This window comes from Mytilus californianus, unplaced genomic scaffold, assembly GCF_021869535.1.
Source record: "Mytilus californianus isolate M0D057914Y unplaced genomic scaffold, xbMytCali1.0.p SCAF_11, whole genome shotgun sequence".
Lineage (NCBI taxonomy): Eukaryota > Metazoa > Mollusca > Bivalvia > Mytilida > Mytilidae > Mytilus > Mytilus californianus.
In genome coordinates, this window is record NW_026262593.1 from 3,268,971 (window position 1) to 3,291,347 (window position 22,377).

At 31.8% G+C, this 22,377-nt stretch overlaps 1 protein-coding gene across 1 annotated transcript; it reads right to left on the reverse strand.

Annotated features, from left to right (window-relative positions):
• Positions 1 to 5,360: 5,360 nt before the first annotated feature.
• Positions 5,361 to 16,296, reverse strand: LOC127719383 (toll-like receptor 4). The gene is made up of 2 exons (XM_052225485.1): positions 16,203 to 16,296; positions 5,361 to 11,322 (listed from the first exon to the last, which is right to left on the reverse strand). Exon 2 carries the CDS (start codon positions 11,314 to 11,316, stop codon positions 8,632 to 8,634), a length of 2,685 nt encoding a protein of 894 aa, XP_052081445.1. The 5' UTR covers positions 11,317 to 11,322; positions 16,203 to 16,296; the 3' UTR covers positions 5,361 to 8,631.
• Positions 16,297 to 22,377: the final 6,081 nt, after the last annotated feature.

The following is a 22,377-nucleotide window of genomic DNA, read 5'->3' on the forward strand; positions in this document are numbered from 1 at the left end:
CCTAGTCTTGTTTTAAAGCCGTTTGTGTTGCCTTCGCTTTAGATAAAAGTATTGTTCCTTGTGCTTTTTAATGTTTGTGTTGTTCATACCATTAATAGTCTCGTCTATCCCACGTAAAGAAAAACATGCTTCAATTTCAAAATTTCACATTTGGTCAAGTTCCATAGTTAGAAAATTTTACAAGACTGATTGTTTAGAATTTGGTTTTGTGTTAGGGTTAAATAAGAGTCAATTACCAATCCGTTATTACGTGATGTCTTATCACTTGATAAAACTTATTAACGTATGTAATAGGAGTAACATTACGGGTGTCACATGAGAAACAAGATCTGCTTACCCCTCCGGAAAAAGAAAGAAGACGGAGCAACATGGAAAACCTCACAAAAAAACGAGGGGATCTCAGGCACGCCTGAGGAGTAGGTATATCCTAAAAAAATCTAGACTGCTTTAATTTTTTTTCCTATTCGACAAAGTACAAGTGTTACGAATCCTTTCGTTTCAGAACCCGCACATGAATCATTCAAAATATATTTGCTAATTCATCTTTTTAAAATTATATCCTTCGTACATTCAAAGATAAATACCATTATTACTAATAAATACTATAATTCCGGATGTTTTTATGACACATAAAATATAGTTTAAATATATAATCTTCTTTCTAATTAAAGTGTTAACGTTTCATCTTGACAACATCTATGCACGTTTCGGCAATAAAGTTCCTCGGCAGCTGTTAGATATAGTTTTCCCCTGTGTACCCATTGAGTTGTTTTGACTGCGGACTTGTTCCTGCATTCTTATGAAGAATAAAGAGGTTGAAGATACCAAGGCTACATCAAAACTCAAAACAAGAAGAGGGTGAGTCAAAATTTTTGGCCAAACTCTGAAAAAATCCGTCAATTTTTTATTTGTTCCTAGGTTTAACACATCTTAGCATATGCCCGATGATATATTTGCTTTAGATAATCATGATGTCTCTAATTAGACAGCGGACATTAACCCAAAAGAATTTACGTTAATTAAATCTCATAAAACAGCACTAAAAGTCTTTTTCTAGATGTGTATATTTCAGTTTCACAAGGGTTTTTTACACAAACTTATACGATAAAAGAGAAGATCTTTCTTTTCTTAGTTTTCATTTTTGTCGTTTTGGACGGTTTTTTCCTTTGGCTCCTTCTTACTCTTTGTATATTAACCAACTCTTGCCCGTGTGTGTAGTGACGTCGACGTTGTAGATTTTTATTAACGTAATATATGTAAAACTCATAAATCATTAAGTCAGGTTACTTCAAACTTTACTTGATAGATACATATATTTGGTTTGGAAGTTGGATATCCAAATAGTAGCCTTATTACAAACGGGATATTAAATTCTAATCAATGTTAACTTATTGCTATATTGGATATATTAATTCCAAAAAGAATATATCAATCGATGACTGTAATAAGATCTTATAGCAATTTCCGGCGATTCTGTGAAATAAAAAAAGGTAAAATGGTCATACCTCCTAAAGGGTCTTTTAACAAGAAATAACGCATGGGAGACAAATTAGCGCACCGGACGAAAATTGCACCATTCCTAGCAATATTGATGATCTGTACAAATTATTCGCGCGGGGGATATATATTTACGAATTTCACGTGATTGCAAAATAGGAGAAAATAACTCCTTTGTAAAACGTATTTCCTTTTACTAGAATATAGGAGTACTTCAACATATGTCATCTTACAAAAATGGAGTGACATATCCATCTTTTATATAACGATTTATAAACTACACATTTGATACATACAATTACTAACTCATAGAAATATTATACAGTTATTGACTTTTGATGAGGTTGATACAATGATTTATCAACCCCAGAGATATGATATTCACCAAGGCCAACGGCCGAGAGTGAGTGTCATATATCTAGGGTTGATAAATCATTGTATCAACTGAAATCAAAAGTCAACAATTGTTTTGTAATATGGCTTTTTATCCTTCTCCAATTTTCTAGTATTTGCTCAAGATACTTTTAAAACTACTCCTTGTTTTTATACTTTTGCAGTTGCAAATTTTCGTAAGTTGAAATATTCAATATCGTTCACTAAAAAAACCACCGATAACAAAAAGAAGAGAAAAAATACACCGAGAACAAGAATAAAAAAAAAAGAAAACTTACATGACGTCATAAACCTACGTCATTGACTTTGCCTTGGAATATCTATATTTAGGTGCACGGATGATGTTCCAAATCTTATATTAACCTCTTGTGATTTTTGCTGCGGTGAATATAATGTTTTATCAAATGGGATTTCCTATGCTTTTAGCCAATGAGAAAACAGAAAATTTATAGTCATATAATAATACCTGCTAGCATTTGAAGTGATGAAAGATTCAAGAAACGTACATAAAACGAAAATGGAAATTGTAATGAGGATGCTAAAAAAGCAGAAACGTCCCCGAGTCTCACTATACTTTATAAATCTAATGCTCGTACAAATATAACTATATATTAAGTTTCTAACTAAGTATGTATCTTGTTTTATTCCCGAAAATCTGCAAAACAGACATTGTTAAAGGCCGTACGGTTGCCTTTAATTGCCTACATTTACTTCATTTGAACTTTGATGGAAAGTTGTCTCATTGGCAATCATACCACATGTCAATGTGTTTATAGTTGTTCTTTATTAGTTCTGTTGGTTGATATAGTCTAAACTTTGAGTCATCACACCCCGCCCACTCCCCCCCCCCCCCCCCCCCCCACCCACCCCCAGGTGTTTAGATGTTTAAATAAATGTCTTCTCTGATCGCAAAAGGCACCGAAATAAACAATGATTTATAAACTATTTTGAATACACATAAAGTAAAATATAAGATTACGACGTTCATTTAGTACCCGAATATCACAAAAGTGCGTTTGTATACCTTCACATGTAAAGTTAAGTCATTCTTAACACGATAGAAGTATAAAACAGCTGCCTGATTGTAGAAAGTACAATCACAAATATACCGAACTCTCAAAGAAAATTTAAAACGGAAATTTCCTTATCAAATGGCAAAATCAAAAGCTCAAACACATCAAACGAATGGAAAACAACTGTCATATTCCAAACTTGGTACATGTATTTCCCTTATGGAGAACATGGTGGATTAAACATGGTTTTATAGCTAGCTTAAACTCTCACTTGTATGACAGTCGCATTATGATACACTACCTTATTATACTAATTTTCACCATTTGAAAACAAATAATAGCATTGACAACTAATTGTAGATTAATCGTTAGATTTTCTTGGTAATACACAAAGAAATGAAAATAGATGATTCAATATGCCAATAGTACAAACGCAATGATTATTATTCCACATCAATTCAAGTCTGCACAAACATTGTTTATTGGTTTTATCAAGTGATGAATGATGAAAAGATGGCTCAGCTCTAAATTTAAATTGTCTTAAAGTACACATGTCCATACATAAACTGCAGCATTTCAGATTGACAGAACAATTTAATTATTCAAGGTATTATGACTACGATTGCAGTCGAGTGCATGTCTGTCCAGTGATAAGGCACGTTCGTCTTAATGTTTATCGGACACGATTTGTATCACATCTATGCAAGGTTAATATGTGAATTTTACCGTTATAAATAAATAACTTATGTAAAATTAGGGTTGCTTATACCTTTTACGTTTATAAAAAAATGAGTAAAACAATTAAAAGACAAAAAGGTTGTTCATATGTTTGCTGCATCCTCATGAATAATAAATCTGAAAGTAATACAGCGATTTTTATATTATTTCGTTAGTCATAGATAGACATACAAGATAGTGAAAACAGCTTGAATCGTACTTACACAAAATGGGGAAGTACAATGATGATAGTTTGACAGTTGTGTCATTTGTTCCGTTGATTGATGGCGTAAAATTTTGTCAGGTTTTTGTGGACGTCCCCTTTTTGAATTTGCCTAGGAGTTCGGTATTTTTAATTTACTGTTTTGATTTTGTGCATCGATATGTAAGCATCTAAGCAGCTCCTAATATGGATTCAGTACCATACTCTTGTTCAACAGTTGGTATTGAAAGCGAGAACAAATGACAATAAACGCTGACCTATAATGATGAATACAGGATCTGTTTAAGAGAACAACATTTCTTTTATTATCAGAAAATTTGTCCAACAAAAAAAAAACAAATATTAAGTAATTCGTGATACCACAAAGCTTGTAATGTGTTGTTTTTTCCTTAAAACTTGTTGGGTTATTTCTGGGTTCATAGTACACATATGTCTTGAGGTAATCGAGTAAAACCGAATTAAGACATATTGCATCAATCGGGATATCGTTAACATAAAGAGTGAAAATTTGATACACTGAAATACCCAAGGTAATGATAAATTGTAGTATCCATGTATTGACAACGTAATTTATATGAACATAGTATTATCAACTGTGTGTCCTCAATGTTATCGTCAAAGAGGTATTGTAGTTTAACTTACTAAAAAAATATTTACATAATTTCTCTTTCATTTGGGTTGAATCTGATTACCTTTCTGTCAGATCATTCTTTCAATTGGTTAGAATTAACCATATTCTTTTAAATGCATCAATTGTAATTAAACGTGCAAATTCAAAGTTATGATTTGCTCTGTAATATCATTTATGAATGTAACAAAAAAAAGAAAAAAGAAAAAAAAAAATGATCCGTTAGGCACACCTTTCTTAAATTGTTTTATACTAGATAATTTACCTTAACAATATTAATAAGGGTACACTATGAAAGGTAACTTACAGCCATCTCAAGAGGTCAACCTTTATATCAAATTGTCCAAGCTTACGCAGGATAATCCTTATATATAAACTATCAAATACTGTACTGATGTCAATGCCATAAAATAATGACACGAGATTATTATATAACACAATCGATTCAATTCCCATTATTGTGACGGTCACAAATGGACATTTCAAATCACATAGTATTTCTGATTGCGTAAAATAAGAAATGTTGCACTAATTAACAAAATAGGGGCGAAAACAAATTGATAATGCCATGGCAAAAAATGAAACACGACGATAAGACAAACAATAGTACACAAAACACAACATAGAAAACTAAAGATTGAGCGACACAACCCCATCAAAAACCGGGGTGATCTCATGTGCTCCGGAAGGGTAGCAGATCATACTCCACATGTGGCATAGGCATTTACAGTAAGGATATATATAAATGATTTCCTGTTTTTAACTTTATTTTAGACGTAAGTTCCTTTGTCACAACTCTCGTTATATTTTGCAAAAGACATCGAAGTCCTCATTTACATGTACTTTGACTCATATAGCTTATGTGTCATGCAGAGACAAACAGAAAAAGCAACTTTCAAATTTATTTAATTTAAATCAGATACAAGATACTTTTTTATACCAATCACGATCACGGCCCCCATTACTCCATTATTGAGAAGAATAATCATCGTTATAACAAAACAATATACAATACAATATTATAAATATTATAAACTAAATAGATTAACAAACTAATTGGTTATTGATGATAAATATGATTGTTATAAAACAAGGTTTAATACAAATTGAATATATATTGATGATGTCGTATCACTCAGTAACCAATATTTCAGGGAGTGCCTGCATTTCATATATTCCTGAGAACTTTAGATTAGGAATACACATATAGACGACTTCAAACTAGAAACTATGACAAACGCGATGACTGCAATATTTCGTCAGTGTCGCAACACACTAGCGACATGATTCGCGGTTATAGATCTTTAGAAATCAAAATAGTCGTCTGATCTGTAAATTTACAGAATGTGTCTTATTCCAAATGGTGACATTTAAACTGAGTGTGGATTCTCATAAATGCATAATTATAATTCAGGAATTTATTATCATAAAGCGGTTAATAATCATAATCGATCCTGAAAATTCTCAATGTAAAATTTCAAACATATCAATGGAGGTAAATTTACTTGTGACTTAAGTTCGCTTGCAGTGTAATGCAAAATTGAGGCGAAAGATACCAAAAGAACAATGAAACTCATAAGTCGAAAATAAACTAACAACGCAATGGCTAGAACAGAAAAAGACCAACAGACAAAGAACAGAACACAAAATACAACATAAAAAATATAGACTGAGCAACACTAACCCCACCAAAAACTGGGGTGATTTCAGGTACGCAAGTATCACACTTTTTACACCTATTATCTGATTTAATCTCATCTAATTATGGACATGGTGAAATAGAAACTCATACTACTATGCAGACTTGACATTTACACGAACTAAAATTGTAAAAATATTGTAGGTAAACAACAATAGCAAAACAGGTAAATATGAGCACTAGTTATATTAGCATTATAGAAATGCTAAGTTTAAAGGTATACATCATTAGTAAAACAGGTAGATGTTAGCACTAGTTAGCATTATAGAAATGCTTAGTTTAAAGGTATACACCATTAGTAAAACAGGTAGATGTTAGCACTAGTTAGCATTATAGAAATGCTAAGTTTAAAGGTAAACATCATTAGTAAAGAAGGTAGATTTAAGCACTAGTTAGCATTATAGAAATGCTAAGTTTAAAGGTAAACATCATTAGTAAAACAGGTAGATATAAACACTAGTTAGCATTATAGAAATGCTAAGTTTCTCTCAAAAATAATAAACACAACATATTCTTACTTACATAATGTGCCTTTTAAACTTGTTTGATTCATGCGTTACTGATAAATCTTTTGCAGATGAAATGCGCGTCTGGCGAACAAAAATACCAAACTCCAAGGTTAATTAAAAAAGGGGAAGTCCATAAAAACTGACAAAATCACACGCTATCAACCAACGGAACGAATGAAAAAAAAAAACTGTCATATTCTTGACTTGGTACAGGCATTTTCCGAAGAAAGTTTAATCCCGGTAACTATGATGAGTTAATAATCTTTATAACAAATATTAGGTAACTTTCTGCTATATATATCTTGTAACATAAAGAAAGAAATATAGGAAAAAGAAAACATAGTAGCTTGAATTACAAAATAAAAAACAATTAAAACTAGTATGCAGTATGACAACATATGTCTTATTAGTAATTAAACAAATATTTATCAGTTAAAAAATGCAAGAAATGATAATATATCATGAAGTTATTTTTTTTTTAATATATGAAATATACCCTAAGCTTATCAAATGTCCACCATAAAGTTCAAAGCATAGCCAAAGTATCATAATCTGCTTCTATCCTATCTAATTCCATGAGTGGACATATTGTTATCGCCAATACATCTGAATATAAAAGTAAAGAGATGTGGTATGATTGCCAATGAGACAACTATCCATCAAAGTTCAAATAAAGTGGATGTAAACAATTATAGGCTACCGTATGGCCGTCAACTAACTAACGACATAATATATAACAAAACAATTTAAGAAAGCAAATATGACAGACATGCACCAATTGCAACAACACCCACTGAACTAAAGGCTCCTGACTTAAACTTGTTTTGAAAATCAAAAACGTTTTCATTACTATTACAACGCATGTACAGATGTTTAATATCAATGCTCAAATATTGTTTACTACTTATTGAAGCATAATCATTATTTCAACATTGATTATATTGTGATGTCATTTCCTAACATACGATTGATTGATTGATTGGTGTTTAACGCCACTTCCAACACTATTGTGCTATTTCGTGGCGGTCAGTTTTTATTGGTGGAGAAAGCCGGAGTGACCGGAGAGAACCACCGACCTTCGGCAGGAAAACTGACAATCCAGTCAATTAAGATTGGAGTTGAGTGCACCTGCCCCGTGCGGGATTCGAACTCGCATCTTCGTGTTTACTGGATAGTGGTTCAGTAGTTCGACTACTTAGAACACTCGGCCATCGAGGCCCTTTTCCTAACATTTGATGATAGATGAAACATGTGTCGGGCTCTTCATATCCCTAGAACAAAACGACGTTTAGATGAATTAATTAAAAATACCATAGGTCTGATATCAAAATCAAACGGTGATAATTCTAGAAAATACCAAACTCCATTTTGAAATATAATTCTAACATCCATCAATAAGTTTCTTGAGATTAATATTTAAGCCATTGTGTACAATAACAAAATAGTAAAATCTTTAAAAAAACATTTTGACAGGGTGTTCAACTTTTTTTTTATCAAATTGTTAGATTTTGAAAAAATAAACATTCCATCACATAATAATTAAACAATGAAATTATAATTTATCAATCAAAGTCAGGACGAATTTCAATAAATAAAAATTCGTGCCATGTGTCCTATAAATTTGATGTTCGATAGAATAAAAACTAGCAGGAGTTTTTGGCTAAACTTAAAACAAACGTTATCTTATTGGCAATCATACCACATCTCCCTATTCTTATGTTATCTAAAAAAAAAACACAGAAAGTTAATCAATGTAAAAGTCTACATTTAGCTACCAATGTTTATAACAGCCACACTGAATCACATTACAAACTAAAATACATTTACTAATTGTTATGCACTGTTTACAACATCCATGGAAAGAAAACTTTAATAACGTCTATGAGTGTTCCCTCTTTCTCATCCCCCCCCCCCCCCCACACACACATATTTACTCTTTCTCAAGATCAAATCTACCTCAAGGAATCGATCAAACGTTCCCAAAAAGCCGCTTCGTCTTCCTCATCATCCGGAAATGTTAAGTAGCTCTCATCTTTCATGATATCATACATGTTTCTAGGAATGTCTCTTTCTTTAATTTTCTCCTTTATTACCATAATCATACAATTTACACCTTGCCTGGACACAACATATTCCATATAAGCCATATTCAATTCATATATACACCATTTTGACTTAAGGAAAGGAGTTACTATGAAAATTACTTTACGACTATTATGGATAGCATTTATGATATTGTCAGCGATATCGCAGCCGGGAATAAAATCCCGTTCATGAATGCATAGACGAAAATTCTCATTCTCTTCCAGTTTTGTCGTCAGTTCGCCAGTAGCGAAAATACGTTCCTCATCAGCGTAAGAAAGAAACGCATCAAATTTGTAGTTTTGTCTATCTTCCAAACGCAGATAGTCATGTTGAAAATAATTACGTTTTGCAATATAGTACCAGTATTTTATCTTCCATCTGTTTTTGTATATTATAGCTATTATGAAACAAACCAAAAATGCAATAATCAGAAGCAAAATTGCAATAATCAAAACAATATATGAAGAACAAATTTTGTCAAGAGATATAACAGCATCTATTAAAGTTTCATAATTTGTAGCATTTGAACATTGGTATTTAGAAAAACCCTTAAATACATGTTGATTTTTTTGTAACCATTTCAGAAATTTAAGAGAATTACAAGAACACATAAAAGGATTTTTGGAAAGGTCAATTTTCAAATTCCTGCTCGTACGTTGACTAATGCCATCTATTGCGTCATTTGATAAGTAAATAATTTGGTTTTCAGATAAATCTAAGAATGTCAGATCTGGCATATGCTTTATGTTTATATCAAAATCCGTTAGCAAATTGTCTTTTAAACTTATTAGTTTTATTTTCTGCAAATTCCAAAAAATATTTTTTGAAAGTAACGAGAGTTTGTTTGAGGATAAATCTAAATATAGAAGATTAGTCAGAGACCCAAAAACAAAGAAAGCTTTTTGGTTTTGAAGTGTTCCAGCTAGACCTAACAGATTATCATTCAGTAAAAGAGTTTCTAGTGACGGTAATGAATTAAGGAAATATGGAGTAAGGCTAGAGCATTTGTTACCTGAAAGATCAAGAAACTTGAGATTTGTCGCGTTACATATAGGACCAATAAAACTATAGAATTGATTATTGCTTAGGGTAAGATTAATGATGGACAGGGTATTGAATATTGTCCAACGAATTGCATACCCCAATCTTGAATTATTCATTATAATTGACTTTACATTTTCAGGAACCATTATATAGTGGACGTCAGCATCTCCAAGCGGATAAAAACACCTCCAAGGATCTGGATTTTTGAAAATGTCAATTGACTTTCTACTTTGAATATCATCGTTGTAGTGTTGTGGGGTGTAAGAACATGAACCACTAGTATTATCGCCTTTCACGTTCTTGATCCTCGATTTCTCGCATGAGACATCTTCTAGAAAATGTAAACAACAAGGATAATGTGCTGAATCGGATTGGGACATTTCATGATTATTTATATTACTTATATCAATGCGAACTAAGTTAATCAAATTATCATATGGCGACCAGGTGTATAATCCAGCAACCCAACGGTTTTCCCTAATACTAAGGACTAACAGAGACGATGGCAAGTAAGTAAGTATTCCTGGCTGTCCAATTGCGATATTATTTCCATCAATATAAAGTTCTTGGAGGGAGGTATTTCGCAAATTTAATATATCATCGCAATACAATGTGACTGATCTGCTGTCCTGACAATACAATTTATTAGCTCTAAATATTTCTATGCTTGTTAGATCTAGGTCATTAGTTATATTACGTAATCCACAGAGTCCAAGATATCGGTTATTAGATATGTCAAGATATTTCAAATGAGCCAGTTTTCCTATAGCTCCTCTGTGAATACTTGTCAAGGAACAATAACAAAGGCTATTGTAACTATCGTAAAAATTTGTCCACACTTCTAGAGTGGAAACATCAAGATATTCAAGAAAAGGAAGATAAAAGAAAAAATCTTCCGTAATAATAAAAGTCCGTGAAGTGTTGCAAACACCAGCGAGTTTAAGTGACTTTAGATTCAATATTTTCTCAAAGCTTTTACCGAACGTTATATTATCAAAAATATCGACCGACAGAAATCGCAGAGAAATCAATGGAGCCATCACTGTATCGAATTCTGGAAATCCATTTTCGGGAATAACATTTCCAGATATATCAAGCAATTCTAAGAGCGAGAAATTTGAAAAAATATTTGGAAAAAAGAAAGTTCCATCTATTAAAAGTTTATTTGATGATAAATCTAAAAATTGAAGTCCGGTTATTTTCCAAAATAACATTCTTTCTAAATCAAACGATAAGGTATCGATAAAATTGTTAGAAACATTCAACTTTTGTAAACATTCTGGTAAATTCTCGTTTGAGGGAGGATAAGTTAAATAATTGAAACTAAGATTGATTGATGTGACGTTTTCGTTGAACGTAGGTGATGAGTTTAACTGTTTGTCCATACAGTCTGCATATATCCCATCTTCAAGAATGATACAATTACATTTTGGCTCTGTTGAACATGATATGTCTGAATTCACAATTTTGAATGAAATACTTAGAAGGAGAAATGCTTTGCTGATCATATTTTTCTACAACAAAAAAGAAAATAAGAAGCATCATATAACAATAAAATTAATGTTAGGTTCTCTTGCCATTTGGCAAAATTTGCAACAATTTTTGCAACAATATTAATAAATTTGTCTGTGATGAATTGAAATAAGAAAGCAAAGCACCATCAAAACTATACCAAAATGTTGTAATTTGCCAAGATCTATTTAAACAAAGCACCAATGATCAAACTTTCATACAATTCAAACTTTATTACGTTTAGTGCGGTGACGGAACAGGAAAAAGTCGAATAGTAAAAGAGTTTAATTTCACTTCATAATACACGGCTAAAAATTTGCACAGTCCTAGGAAAATGATTTTACTTGAATTTAAGATTGGTCGTCAAAAAGTGGTATGGTGCAGTTTTTTTTAAGCGTTCAGCTAGCGAATTTGACTTCAAATGCAGATCAATAATGGCACGCAGTTTGGCTTTTTATTCAAAGGCTGCACTTAAATATATTTCTTTTTTTGTTTTATTTTAACGTCACACATAATGCTTTATTCATTAGGCGAAAAATATAATCCTTAATGCCTTTTGATGACAAATTATGAAGGTACAAATTAATGTAAATGGGGACATTTTGTGTTTCACCCGATTCCAACATCATAGAATAAGGCGCTGATGAATGAATTATATCGTAACTACTGAAAATTAATAAAACTGCAATTTTTCTATTTATATATACAAGTTTTTATGAGGTAAGATTATTCAAAACGATATTTTTTAACCTTTCAAAAATCTCTTCTATGCAATCATTAACTTAAAAAAAATCCGGAGAGTTGTGTCCGTCCCTGATTGGGCTGCATACATAGTTTTCCTCAAATATTTAGGACTTGATATTACTTGTTTTTGTTGATGTTTTATTGTTTTGTTGATTTATTTGGATGTCCGTAATTCTTTTTTGAGGTTTTGTTGATTTAGTTTTATTCATATTAGAGGCAAAATAAGTTTACAATTGTTGATTTAAGAAATGGAGATCCGACAAAATCCCAAAAAGATGATAAAACTGGGAAGTATGTGGAATCTTGGCTTTAACATTTCATAGAAGCAAAACATTAAGTTAAATCCCTTAAATAATGTTATTTTCTTAAAAGCAGAAGTGGGATAATTGTTTTAATTACCCTTACAGTCAACCGAGGTATTTTGACACAGTTGATACCTGTGTAATGATGGATCATGATGAAATTTACAGGAAAATGCACGGATGATTGTGACTTTTAAAAGCTCATTTTATTGTTTTGGAAATTTTTTATTATTAAAGCGGACACGAATGATGCATAAGTCAACATAACATAACGGTGTTTACAGTCTACACTGCAATTGGAAATGCAGAACTTTATCAAAGACCTAAAGAAAGCCATTTTGCTTAGTTCTTTGATTTCAAATTCAGATATATATTGAAGGCTTTCTGTCTCTCTATAATCCACATGTCAGTCAGTCAGTACTTACATTTCATATTCCCCAGTCAGCATGTGATAAAGGAGACTACAGAAACTAAAATATCTGCTTCATATCTTGACCTTTTCTTTGATATTGACACAGACTGACGACTTCAAACAAAAATCTATGACAAACTTTGGAGGACGATTTTAACTTTCGAACTGTAAATTTCTCCATGTCTCAATAGTACTATATCCTCTACGCCATCGTATGGTGTTTACATATCTCAATTGATACCCTATCCTCGTGCATGTTGACCCAGTACAGACTTTATGAACAGCGGTGGGCTTCTAACATAAAACTGCTTAAAACAGACTGCAGATATCAAAGGGATATTCAAACTTATAAGTCGACGACAATATCAAAACGTCGTGGAAAAAGTCGAAGAACGACGTCGAAGAACGACGTAAAGACATATAAAATTTTACAAAACACTACATAGAAAATTAAAGATCTACTCCAACCTTACTGAAAACCGGAGGTTATCTCGTGTGCCCCCGGAAGGTGTACAAAGACAAATTTACAGAAACAAGTTGTTTGCCATCAGCAGTGCGATATCAATGCTAACCCTAGTTCAGATATCAAATCAATTATACAGACCAGACCGTAGGGCAGAACGATCACTGCAATCGGAAACATTCCACAGACTACAGTCATGTAATCATGACAAGTGTATACTGTCGATCAGGGATGGTTTTTTCTTGACTTTTGTTGAGAGATATTTAGAGTTGCAAGCAGCAAGAAAAACCATTCCTTTCTGGACAGGGTTTATTTGATATTTGTCCTAGAGGTGCTCCGATGTTACAGCTGTTTAATGTCCCCCAATTTTAGATTGATATGGCCAAAGTGTATTTGGCAATGACAAAATGTTTTGAAATATCCAATGACACTGGATAAAAGCACGCTACATGTGGTACACAAACATTTGGCCACCACTCTATTCCAATGCACAACAGGTTAAATGTCCGAAGCTTAACATTCATATTTGCAATATTATAGGATTTGTGGTCTAAGAATTTTGTCGTGTTCTTTAACCAATTTGGACCAATATTGGTATTCGAGAATTGCTAAACCTTCCATGTACGACCATATGTATTCCAGCCAAGGGTTAGAACCTTGTAATAACATTCCCACAATACAAAAGTCATTTGAAATCTGAATTACCTATTAAAGTTACGTATGTTTAGAGCGATGTTAAACTATCATACATAGAGGAAATTTTTTATCTTGTTTATGATTGAATAACCGAAACTTTCACAATTTTTAAACGAATAAAAGGCGGTTCTATCATTAATAAAAGTCTTTTAAAAGTTGTTAGTCTATTTTGTAATGGTTTATATTCCTATTAATACATTTTATCCCATACAAAACGTCATGACATTGTTTAAACTCAATTATAAGTCTGTTCTGAAATAATTTCTGTTGCCAGTTTTGCATGTACCGAGTTCAACGTTTATGCCCAAAACACAAGTTTCCTCTTTCATTGGGGTATAAAAGATAGTTATATTAGCAAATACATGTTTGTTCATATTTTTCTTTACATTTTGTATAGTTTTGACGGCCGCTGTTCTTATAATTTGAAAAAATACATCTTTTTAAACTGAAAACCACCCCCCTTTTTGTAAAGGCGCATACGTTTTCTCGGAAAACTCATTTTATGATGGGTTTCCACTTTTTTGATGAAAAATAGAATAAGGAAGAAAATAGATTCAAGTTTTCAATCATTCTACTGCAAAAAGGGTATTTAATTTGGAATTAGATATTCAATTTTGTTTTTCCTTGATAACGACATGTGACCTTTGATCTTGATTTCTGAAAAACTGCACCATATTTTCTTTTGACGACCAAATTAATTTCAAAGTACACATATTTTCGAATCGAATGATATATGATATAGCCGTGTACTATTTTTGACGATTAAACTTTTATAATTCCAACTTTGGTCACCGGCCTAGTTATTGTTTATTGAAAAAAATAAATTTGGTGAGAAAGAAGTGCTTTTCTAGATTTACCATCATCAGGAACGAACTTAACCAAAATTTGATTACCATCGATGGAACTATTCTTATTTAAATTCGTGAGAAGCTATCTTAGCAAAACGTTAATTTTCAGTCGACAAATTCATTGAAATTGTTTAGTTAAATTATACAGAAACTAAGGCTATGATTTGTTTTTGTTTTTATATAGAAATTAATGTACAATAACTGGATTGAATTAAAAAAATATTATAAGGCCGAAAATGAAATAGCAATACAACAAAAAAATAGAGTCATGCTTCGAGCCACATGTGAGTAGCTTTGTTAATAACAATACCGTTCCTGGCCTGTATACTTTACATACTTACACCAAAATGTTGTGTTAAATCTCAAGGTTAGTTAAAGTTTTGTTTTCCAATAATAGTTTTTGATAAAGTTATTATTGCTATTATGATCTGGTTGGTTAAATAGGCCATTCCTTGACAAATAGTTGGTCATATTTTAAACTTTTATTTCAAACAGACTAACAACGGACAATATATGTATATCAACATATGTGTTAACACAAATTTATACATTTTGAAAATCCTATTCGAGCATACTTGATGACTGTTATTCAAGCAACAAAGTTCGTACTCATGTAAAAGTTCATTCATTTTAGATTTTTATACTATATTAGAAGTTAATTTACTTTACATCGAAATCCATACCGTCAGCAAATGATATGGTTGCCGGGCGTCTAGAATTGGTGGCATCCTGGTTTGCCCACATTGAATTGCAGGTCTATAAAAACGTATATTGTTTTGTTGTTTTAACCATTAAAGTTTATTTCTGAATTAAAGTCATATTTTTTACCTTTATTTTAACTGTTTATCTTAGAAAAAAGTAAAATAACAAAAATACCGAACTCCAAGGAAAATTCAAAACGGAAAAAGTCCCTTATCAATGGCAAAATCAAAATCTCAAACACATCAAACGAATGGAAAACAACTGTCATATTCCTGGCTTGGAACAGGCATTTTTTTCCTTATGTAAAAAATGGTGGATGGTTTTATAGCTAGCTAAACCTCTCACTTGTATGACAGTTGCATAGAAAAGATACTTAATTCTACTATTAAATCATGGAAAATGCAAAAAAAAAAATTAATTTACCATAGAAACACATGCAAAACGATACTTTATCAGAAGAATTGCAACTTATTTTAAGTACAATGACCTAATTTAATTAATCGGAATTTGCAAACAAATAAGACTGCAGTATTGAAAAACAAACTCTCTCAGCAACGTTAATATAGTACTTAATACGTTATCTGCGTCGCTGGCATCTACAAAGTAAATGTTACTTATTTGTAATTTAACAAAAGCAAGAAAAAGAGGAAGAAAATAAAGAATGAATAGAAGAACATATTTACAAAAATAAGACTGATGGAAAAAAATACTATACCTGGATTGGCGATAACAATCTATAAGAAGAAATAATGACCAGCCACTTTTCGATTTATAAAAGCAAATGATATAACGATACCACGACACATAATGTCTTGTTTCAATTAACATGTGATCAATATGACAATTATGTTATTGGTCCATGTACACAATAAAGCAATAAAATGGTTTCGTTTACATAGAAGTACAGGTTGGTGCGTTCCCAACATGTACAAAAGTTAACTTTGGGCAGACATTTTGACTGCTTTCAAACTTAAGAAAATTTGAGCAAACAAACTAGTAAACTTTATCAGTCTTCTTGTTTGGGCTGCTTTAAAGCTATTGATAGGTCAGAATTGTGGACAGGTCTGCTTTCGACCAGTCCTGGTGATAGGTTTGCTTCAGACTAGATCAAACTTGTGAACAGGTCTTTGTTTGGCCGGTTCTAAGGATAGGTCTGCTTTTTGACAGATCACCGTTTTCAGCACCTTTCAATTCAGACCTGACAATCGATTAAATGAATGATGATCGGATTGTTCTATTTTCCAGTTCAGCAACAATACCATACTCTGCTGGTATATACACATATTAAAATTTCAGTTTTTTTCTGACCATCTCTGTAAATAAAAATAATACGAGATATCAAATTTCGCATTTGTCGATCGACATAAGATATAAATGCAGGTACCATATATGCATAAAAGAAGGGAAATTTTATTTCGAAGAAAGATGAAAAGGTAGTCTAATGTATTGGCAGAAATATATTTGTATGATAGGATAGTACCAACATTTTAAAATCGTTTCGTTCCCCATTTTATACAGTACCCCTTATAAATAGATTCTATGTCTTGCATGTATTTTTCATCATAATTTATTGTTTTATTAAAATAGAATATAAAATTGGGATTGAGTTTGTAATGGTGTTATTTTATGTATTTTCTAACCATTACAAGAATATTAATATAGAATTGTGTTAGTAATGGTGTAAATATTTGTGTTTTCTAACCAAGTCGAAACCAGTGCTGTTTGACCTTTGGTCGCCGAGGGTATCACCAGCCTAGTGGTCAGCAATTCTATGTTGACAAGAACTTTCAATGATACTGTAATTTTCTTTCCCAATGTATGAACGGTCTTAGCAAGATTCCTTTTACTTGTTTTCCAACACAGTAACCAACACTCTTCATTCGTGATATTGATATGACTTTCCAACCATTTTGATACGAGCGCCACGAATGAGCTTATGTAGAGAAAAAGCACGTCGTTTTTATAAAAACAAGTTCGTTTTAGACCTATTCCTACCATCTTGCGTAATTTGTGGTCTGAATATCTCTTTACAAACTCTTTTCGGCTATCTACACTCCCGATTGTAAAGTAAGAAACGTGCGTTAATAATTGTGTATTTATCTATAGATAACGAGGGTTAATTTTCATTATCTTGAAACACAAAGAAAAAAGTAACTTCTGCTAAATTTTGTATCAAGTTTATTGCCATATTTTCCCGTAAAAACTGATATTAATACTCCAATTCAGTAAACCATTACAACCACTGTACATGTTATCGTACAGAAAACGATCGCTGTTTTTGTCAAATTAAAGAATGTATACAATTGTTCATTTGTATTCACGCTTATCAAACTCCTCCGCAAGATGGTTTATCGTATGTACTTTAGAATTTATTCAACATTTTTTTATAGTGTCTGTCAAGAATTAACTAATAAATACGAAGTTATGATCCATTAAACTGGATGCACAGACACACAAACGTACGTTAATGTCATTTTCAAACAAGTGCTCTAAGATAACTGGGTCATATAGAAACGGCAATGGCTTCGTAAGATGATCAAATAAGGATTAACTTGGATCTTGTAGGATGTTAAGGTATCTAATGTTCACTAACATGGTTCCATTTACGGATACAAGTATGGAATCCGCACAATTTATCTCAACGTTTTAGGAATTTGTGTTTTTTTTTTTCATAACAACTTATGAGTATGATGTAGACGAATTGCGAGTTTTGTGTTCTAAATTATAGTCGGTATCTTGCGTTGTTATAGTGTGAAACTCAGATGTAGCAGTCAGGATTCTACTTCACATTAATTTTTTTTTTTCTATATTACGCCAACTAATTTTTCAATCATGAAGTGGAAGCCATGTTGGGGATGACGCGCTGTCACATTTAACTCTTGAAAACCGATACATTTTTTCCACATGACATCACTAAGATCCTTACATGACAGTTGTATTTTGAAACACAAATGTATTTTTAACAGTAAAGCATCATTTTATGTACTTTAAGGACTTTTGTTAACTTAAAACTATTGCATAATTGGTTGTCAGGGGGAATTTTCGAAAGTTCATAAAACACTAAAATTATTATATTCAATATTTTGTAGACGGGAGACTAAAAAATTCAGAGGTTGAAGACTAATTACCTTAGATATTATACTGAAACATAATATTAACCTTTTTTTTGAATGGTTACCAAAATCTGTTGTCGTATGCATATTAAAGATCCGAATGCATTTGCACCTACCATAATCGATTGTTTTGTGAAAATTTTTCTTTAATGAAAAATGTATAATGATTTCGAAGCTCAATAATTTAATTTGAGGAGAAACACATTTATAAGAAGCAAAAAGATCTTATATTATACATCTACATTAAGTTTTTAAGGCCATAGGCACGTGTGCAAACAATTCAAATATACCAACTTGGCCATGTTTACACTTTATAATAAAAAAGTTCCATTTCTTTTGTTTGATTTCAACTGGATATCAGCCTGTAGTAAATAGATATGATAACAAACAGAATTCTACAGATAAAGAACGATAATACAAAGCTCGTCCAATAACTGGATAATCTGATGTAACACTTATATTTTTTTATTTAGATTACTACAAACAAATAGAAATCAAAGTCCTTAATTGCCTGAAAAATTAACGATATATTAAAGTGTTCAAAATAATTTTCTTTTTCATTTCAGATTTTCTTTTGTAATTTTTTCATTTAGAATTTGTTTTGAATTTTAGCAGAATTTTTATTTTTTTGGACTTTCTAGCATACAGTTGTCCCCTGGTGAACTGGGGTGGGGTGTTATTTACATCAGGTAATTAACCAATCAGAATGCAAGATTCTCCCTTCCTAAGAAATAATACATTTTACCCTTTTTTCCAAATAATTCATCGGTTTTTATTCAATTTCTGACATCAGTATTCATCCAGCAGCTGTAGCTAGATTGTACAATTGTACGAGATTGGAAGAAGACTTTATAAGTTTGATTAACTTGTGTCTCCTCCCTTTTGCATATTTAAGCAAATAAAATATGATTAAACTAATTTAAAACTTCGAGATTTTACGAGATTTGGTTATTGCAAAGTTTCCTTTCCGTCGTATGATATAGATAAGCAAAAGAAATGAGTTTTGAGTACGCAAAACTACCCTGACCCTACCACATTTTGTAATTGTCCCCACCACAATTTGTGATTGTCACCACCACATTTTGTGATTGGCAATAGTTCAGGCTATCTTTACCATGTACAATGTATGGATTGTTGCTTTTTGTCTTTTTTAAGTAAATTAAAAATTTGTTTTCTCCTAAAAATCCGACAGCCTTACGTACCTGGTTTCTACGTTTTCATTTTCTATCAGAACACATTCCAAAGTGAAGTAATTCATCGTATGAAATATATAAAGATTATTTAGTGAACATTTATACATTGTTACTCCATTTTTAACATATTTAAGATGATATTGATATTTTGATATCTTTAAAGCTAAAAATACCATGCCAGAATAAAAATTTTAAAGCAGTTATTGTCATAATAATAATAATAAAAATAGCTAAGTTCAATTCATTGCATTTTTCATACGTTTCTTTTTTACTAAACCTGTGTATACAAATCAAGGCAAATATTTACTGAATACAAATGTCATTGTCAGGATATTGCATTTTTAAAACTAAAAAACAATACTAGTATACATGTGGCCAACCAATGAAGTTATCATATAATATGTACTTATATATGTACAAATCATTTGTCTGCAGAGGAAAACATTCAAATTACCCTAGCTATATGTATAATATTGATATTGCAAAAGAACATTATCCAAATTCATTGTTTCAATTCAGTAGACAGTGAGTAACCCTGTTTCTTCTGTACTTTAAAAAAAGATAACTATTTTAACGGTTATTTCATTTTTAAACAAAACATGAGCCATAGAGACCATGCACAGACATGTAAAGCCTATTACAGATAATACAATTGGATTTAAAGTGTCAATAAAGCATTTGCCTTGCAAGCACCATCTTTCACATCAAAATAACGGATTTTGATTACACTTGACATGTTAGTGTGAACTAGAAATGTTACAAACTCCCAAATGCAATCATTGATGATAGAACGTATCAAAACATGTAACAACATCCAATTATAAGTTGTATGATGTATAAACACGAATAGGTTTTGTGTTTGTCGTTGACATACTATCTAGCACCTATATAGCTATTATCATATCAAATATAACTGTCATAGACATATTATCTACTGCTTATTTCCATATCAAGGATAACTGTCATATACAGACATTTGAGATATGAATTGAAACTCGGTCTCATGTTTCCCATAATTTCTTTCACAGACAACTTTTGTCAGGAACAAATATTTCTTGGTTCAATGATATAATATTTTTCTCCTTTTGTACTGATGCCCTGATTTTAATACATAAAAAACTTTACTAATAAAATAGAATAGAACTTAACATATTGTATAAATCCTTTGGTGTCATGCCATGCACCCCTATGAATACTATTTCGATAAAACTTATGTTTTGTATTATGTTAGATTTCCATTGGTGCTTCAATGCATTTTGAACATTCCACTAAAGGACCTATCAAAGTGCTGTAACGAAGCTTTTATTACGTACATAAAGCTTGGCAGTCTCTCTTTACAAATGTCCCAATGCCGAACGAGCAAGATGCTACAGATAACACCATAGACAACGAAAAAGACAAACAACAGCCTACATAACAATACAGAGAAAAAAGACAAACAACAGCCTACATAACAATACAGAGAAAAAAGACAAACAACAGCCTACATAACAATACAGAGAAAAAAGACAAACAACAGCCTACATAACAATACAGAGAAAAAAGACAAACAACAGCCTACAAAACACTAGTATGGGAAGATCTGAGGTATATCTAACTGGGTAAGCGGTATCTTTTATTTCAGGTTCAATCGAACATAATACATTACTATAGTTACCATGTTGTGTTTACTAGGAAGAGAACATCATAGTTTTAGCGGGTAAATTATTACGTTGTGATTGGTTTAACGCCGTCACGTGGTGACCCCCTATGGATGAGTAAATTTCATAGTGGGTTCATGACGTCATGTCTACTGTTAATGGTGACGTCATCTATTGATGTTGTTGTATTTCATTGTTTATTTTTCTACAAAACGCTGCAGAAAAAGTCTCGCGTGCGATAAATTCGTTATACGGTTCACTACTGACCCCCTACGGACCATAGAGGGTGAATAAAATCCACAGGGGATTCGGCTTTCGGCCTCATCCCCTATGGATTTTACTAACCCTCTATGGATCCGTAGGGGGTCAGTAGCGAACCATATAACTTATAGTATATTGGTATCTTCTTTCCGTTTTCTTGAAGTGTCAATCAACATTAATCTCAGGATAAAAAAAAGAAATGAAGCAGCTTTTTTTCGTTTTTTTAATTAATCTAAAATAATTTTAAAGCAAAAACGACAGTATTTCTAAATAAGTTCTTTGGTGCAATTGTGATGTCACAGGCGAAATATATCGTTAACACATTTGAAATATACAAATCAAGATAAAAACTTGAGGAATCGCATGACCTCCAAACGAATAGGGTAAGCGTCTCCTGTTATTAATGCATCATGCGAAATTCGAATCCACAGTTAAAATGTTATAAGAAGGAATATAGAGGCCATAAAAGGTGAACTTACAGATCAGACGGCTCTTGATGTAACTAAAGATCTAATAGCCGACTCACATTGTGAACTTACAGATCAGACGGCTCTTGATGTAACTAAAGATCTAATAGCCGACTCACATTGACGATAACACAGATTGAAAAAATGAAATATGAAGTTTCTTTCAATTTACAACATGATGGAAAAGCCTCAATATATATAGGTTATCAGTATAAT

What these genes read in the sequence shown, in the direction of transcription:
- LOC127719383 (XM_052225485.1), bottom strand. Translation starts at nt 11,316, where the DNA reads ATGATCAGCAAAGCATTTCTCCTTCTAAGTATTTCATTCAAAATTGTG.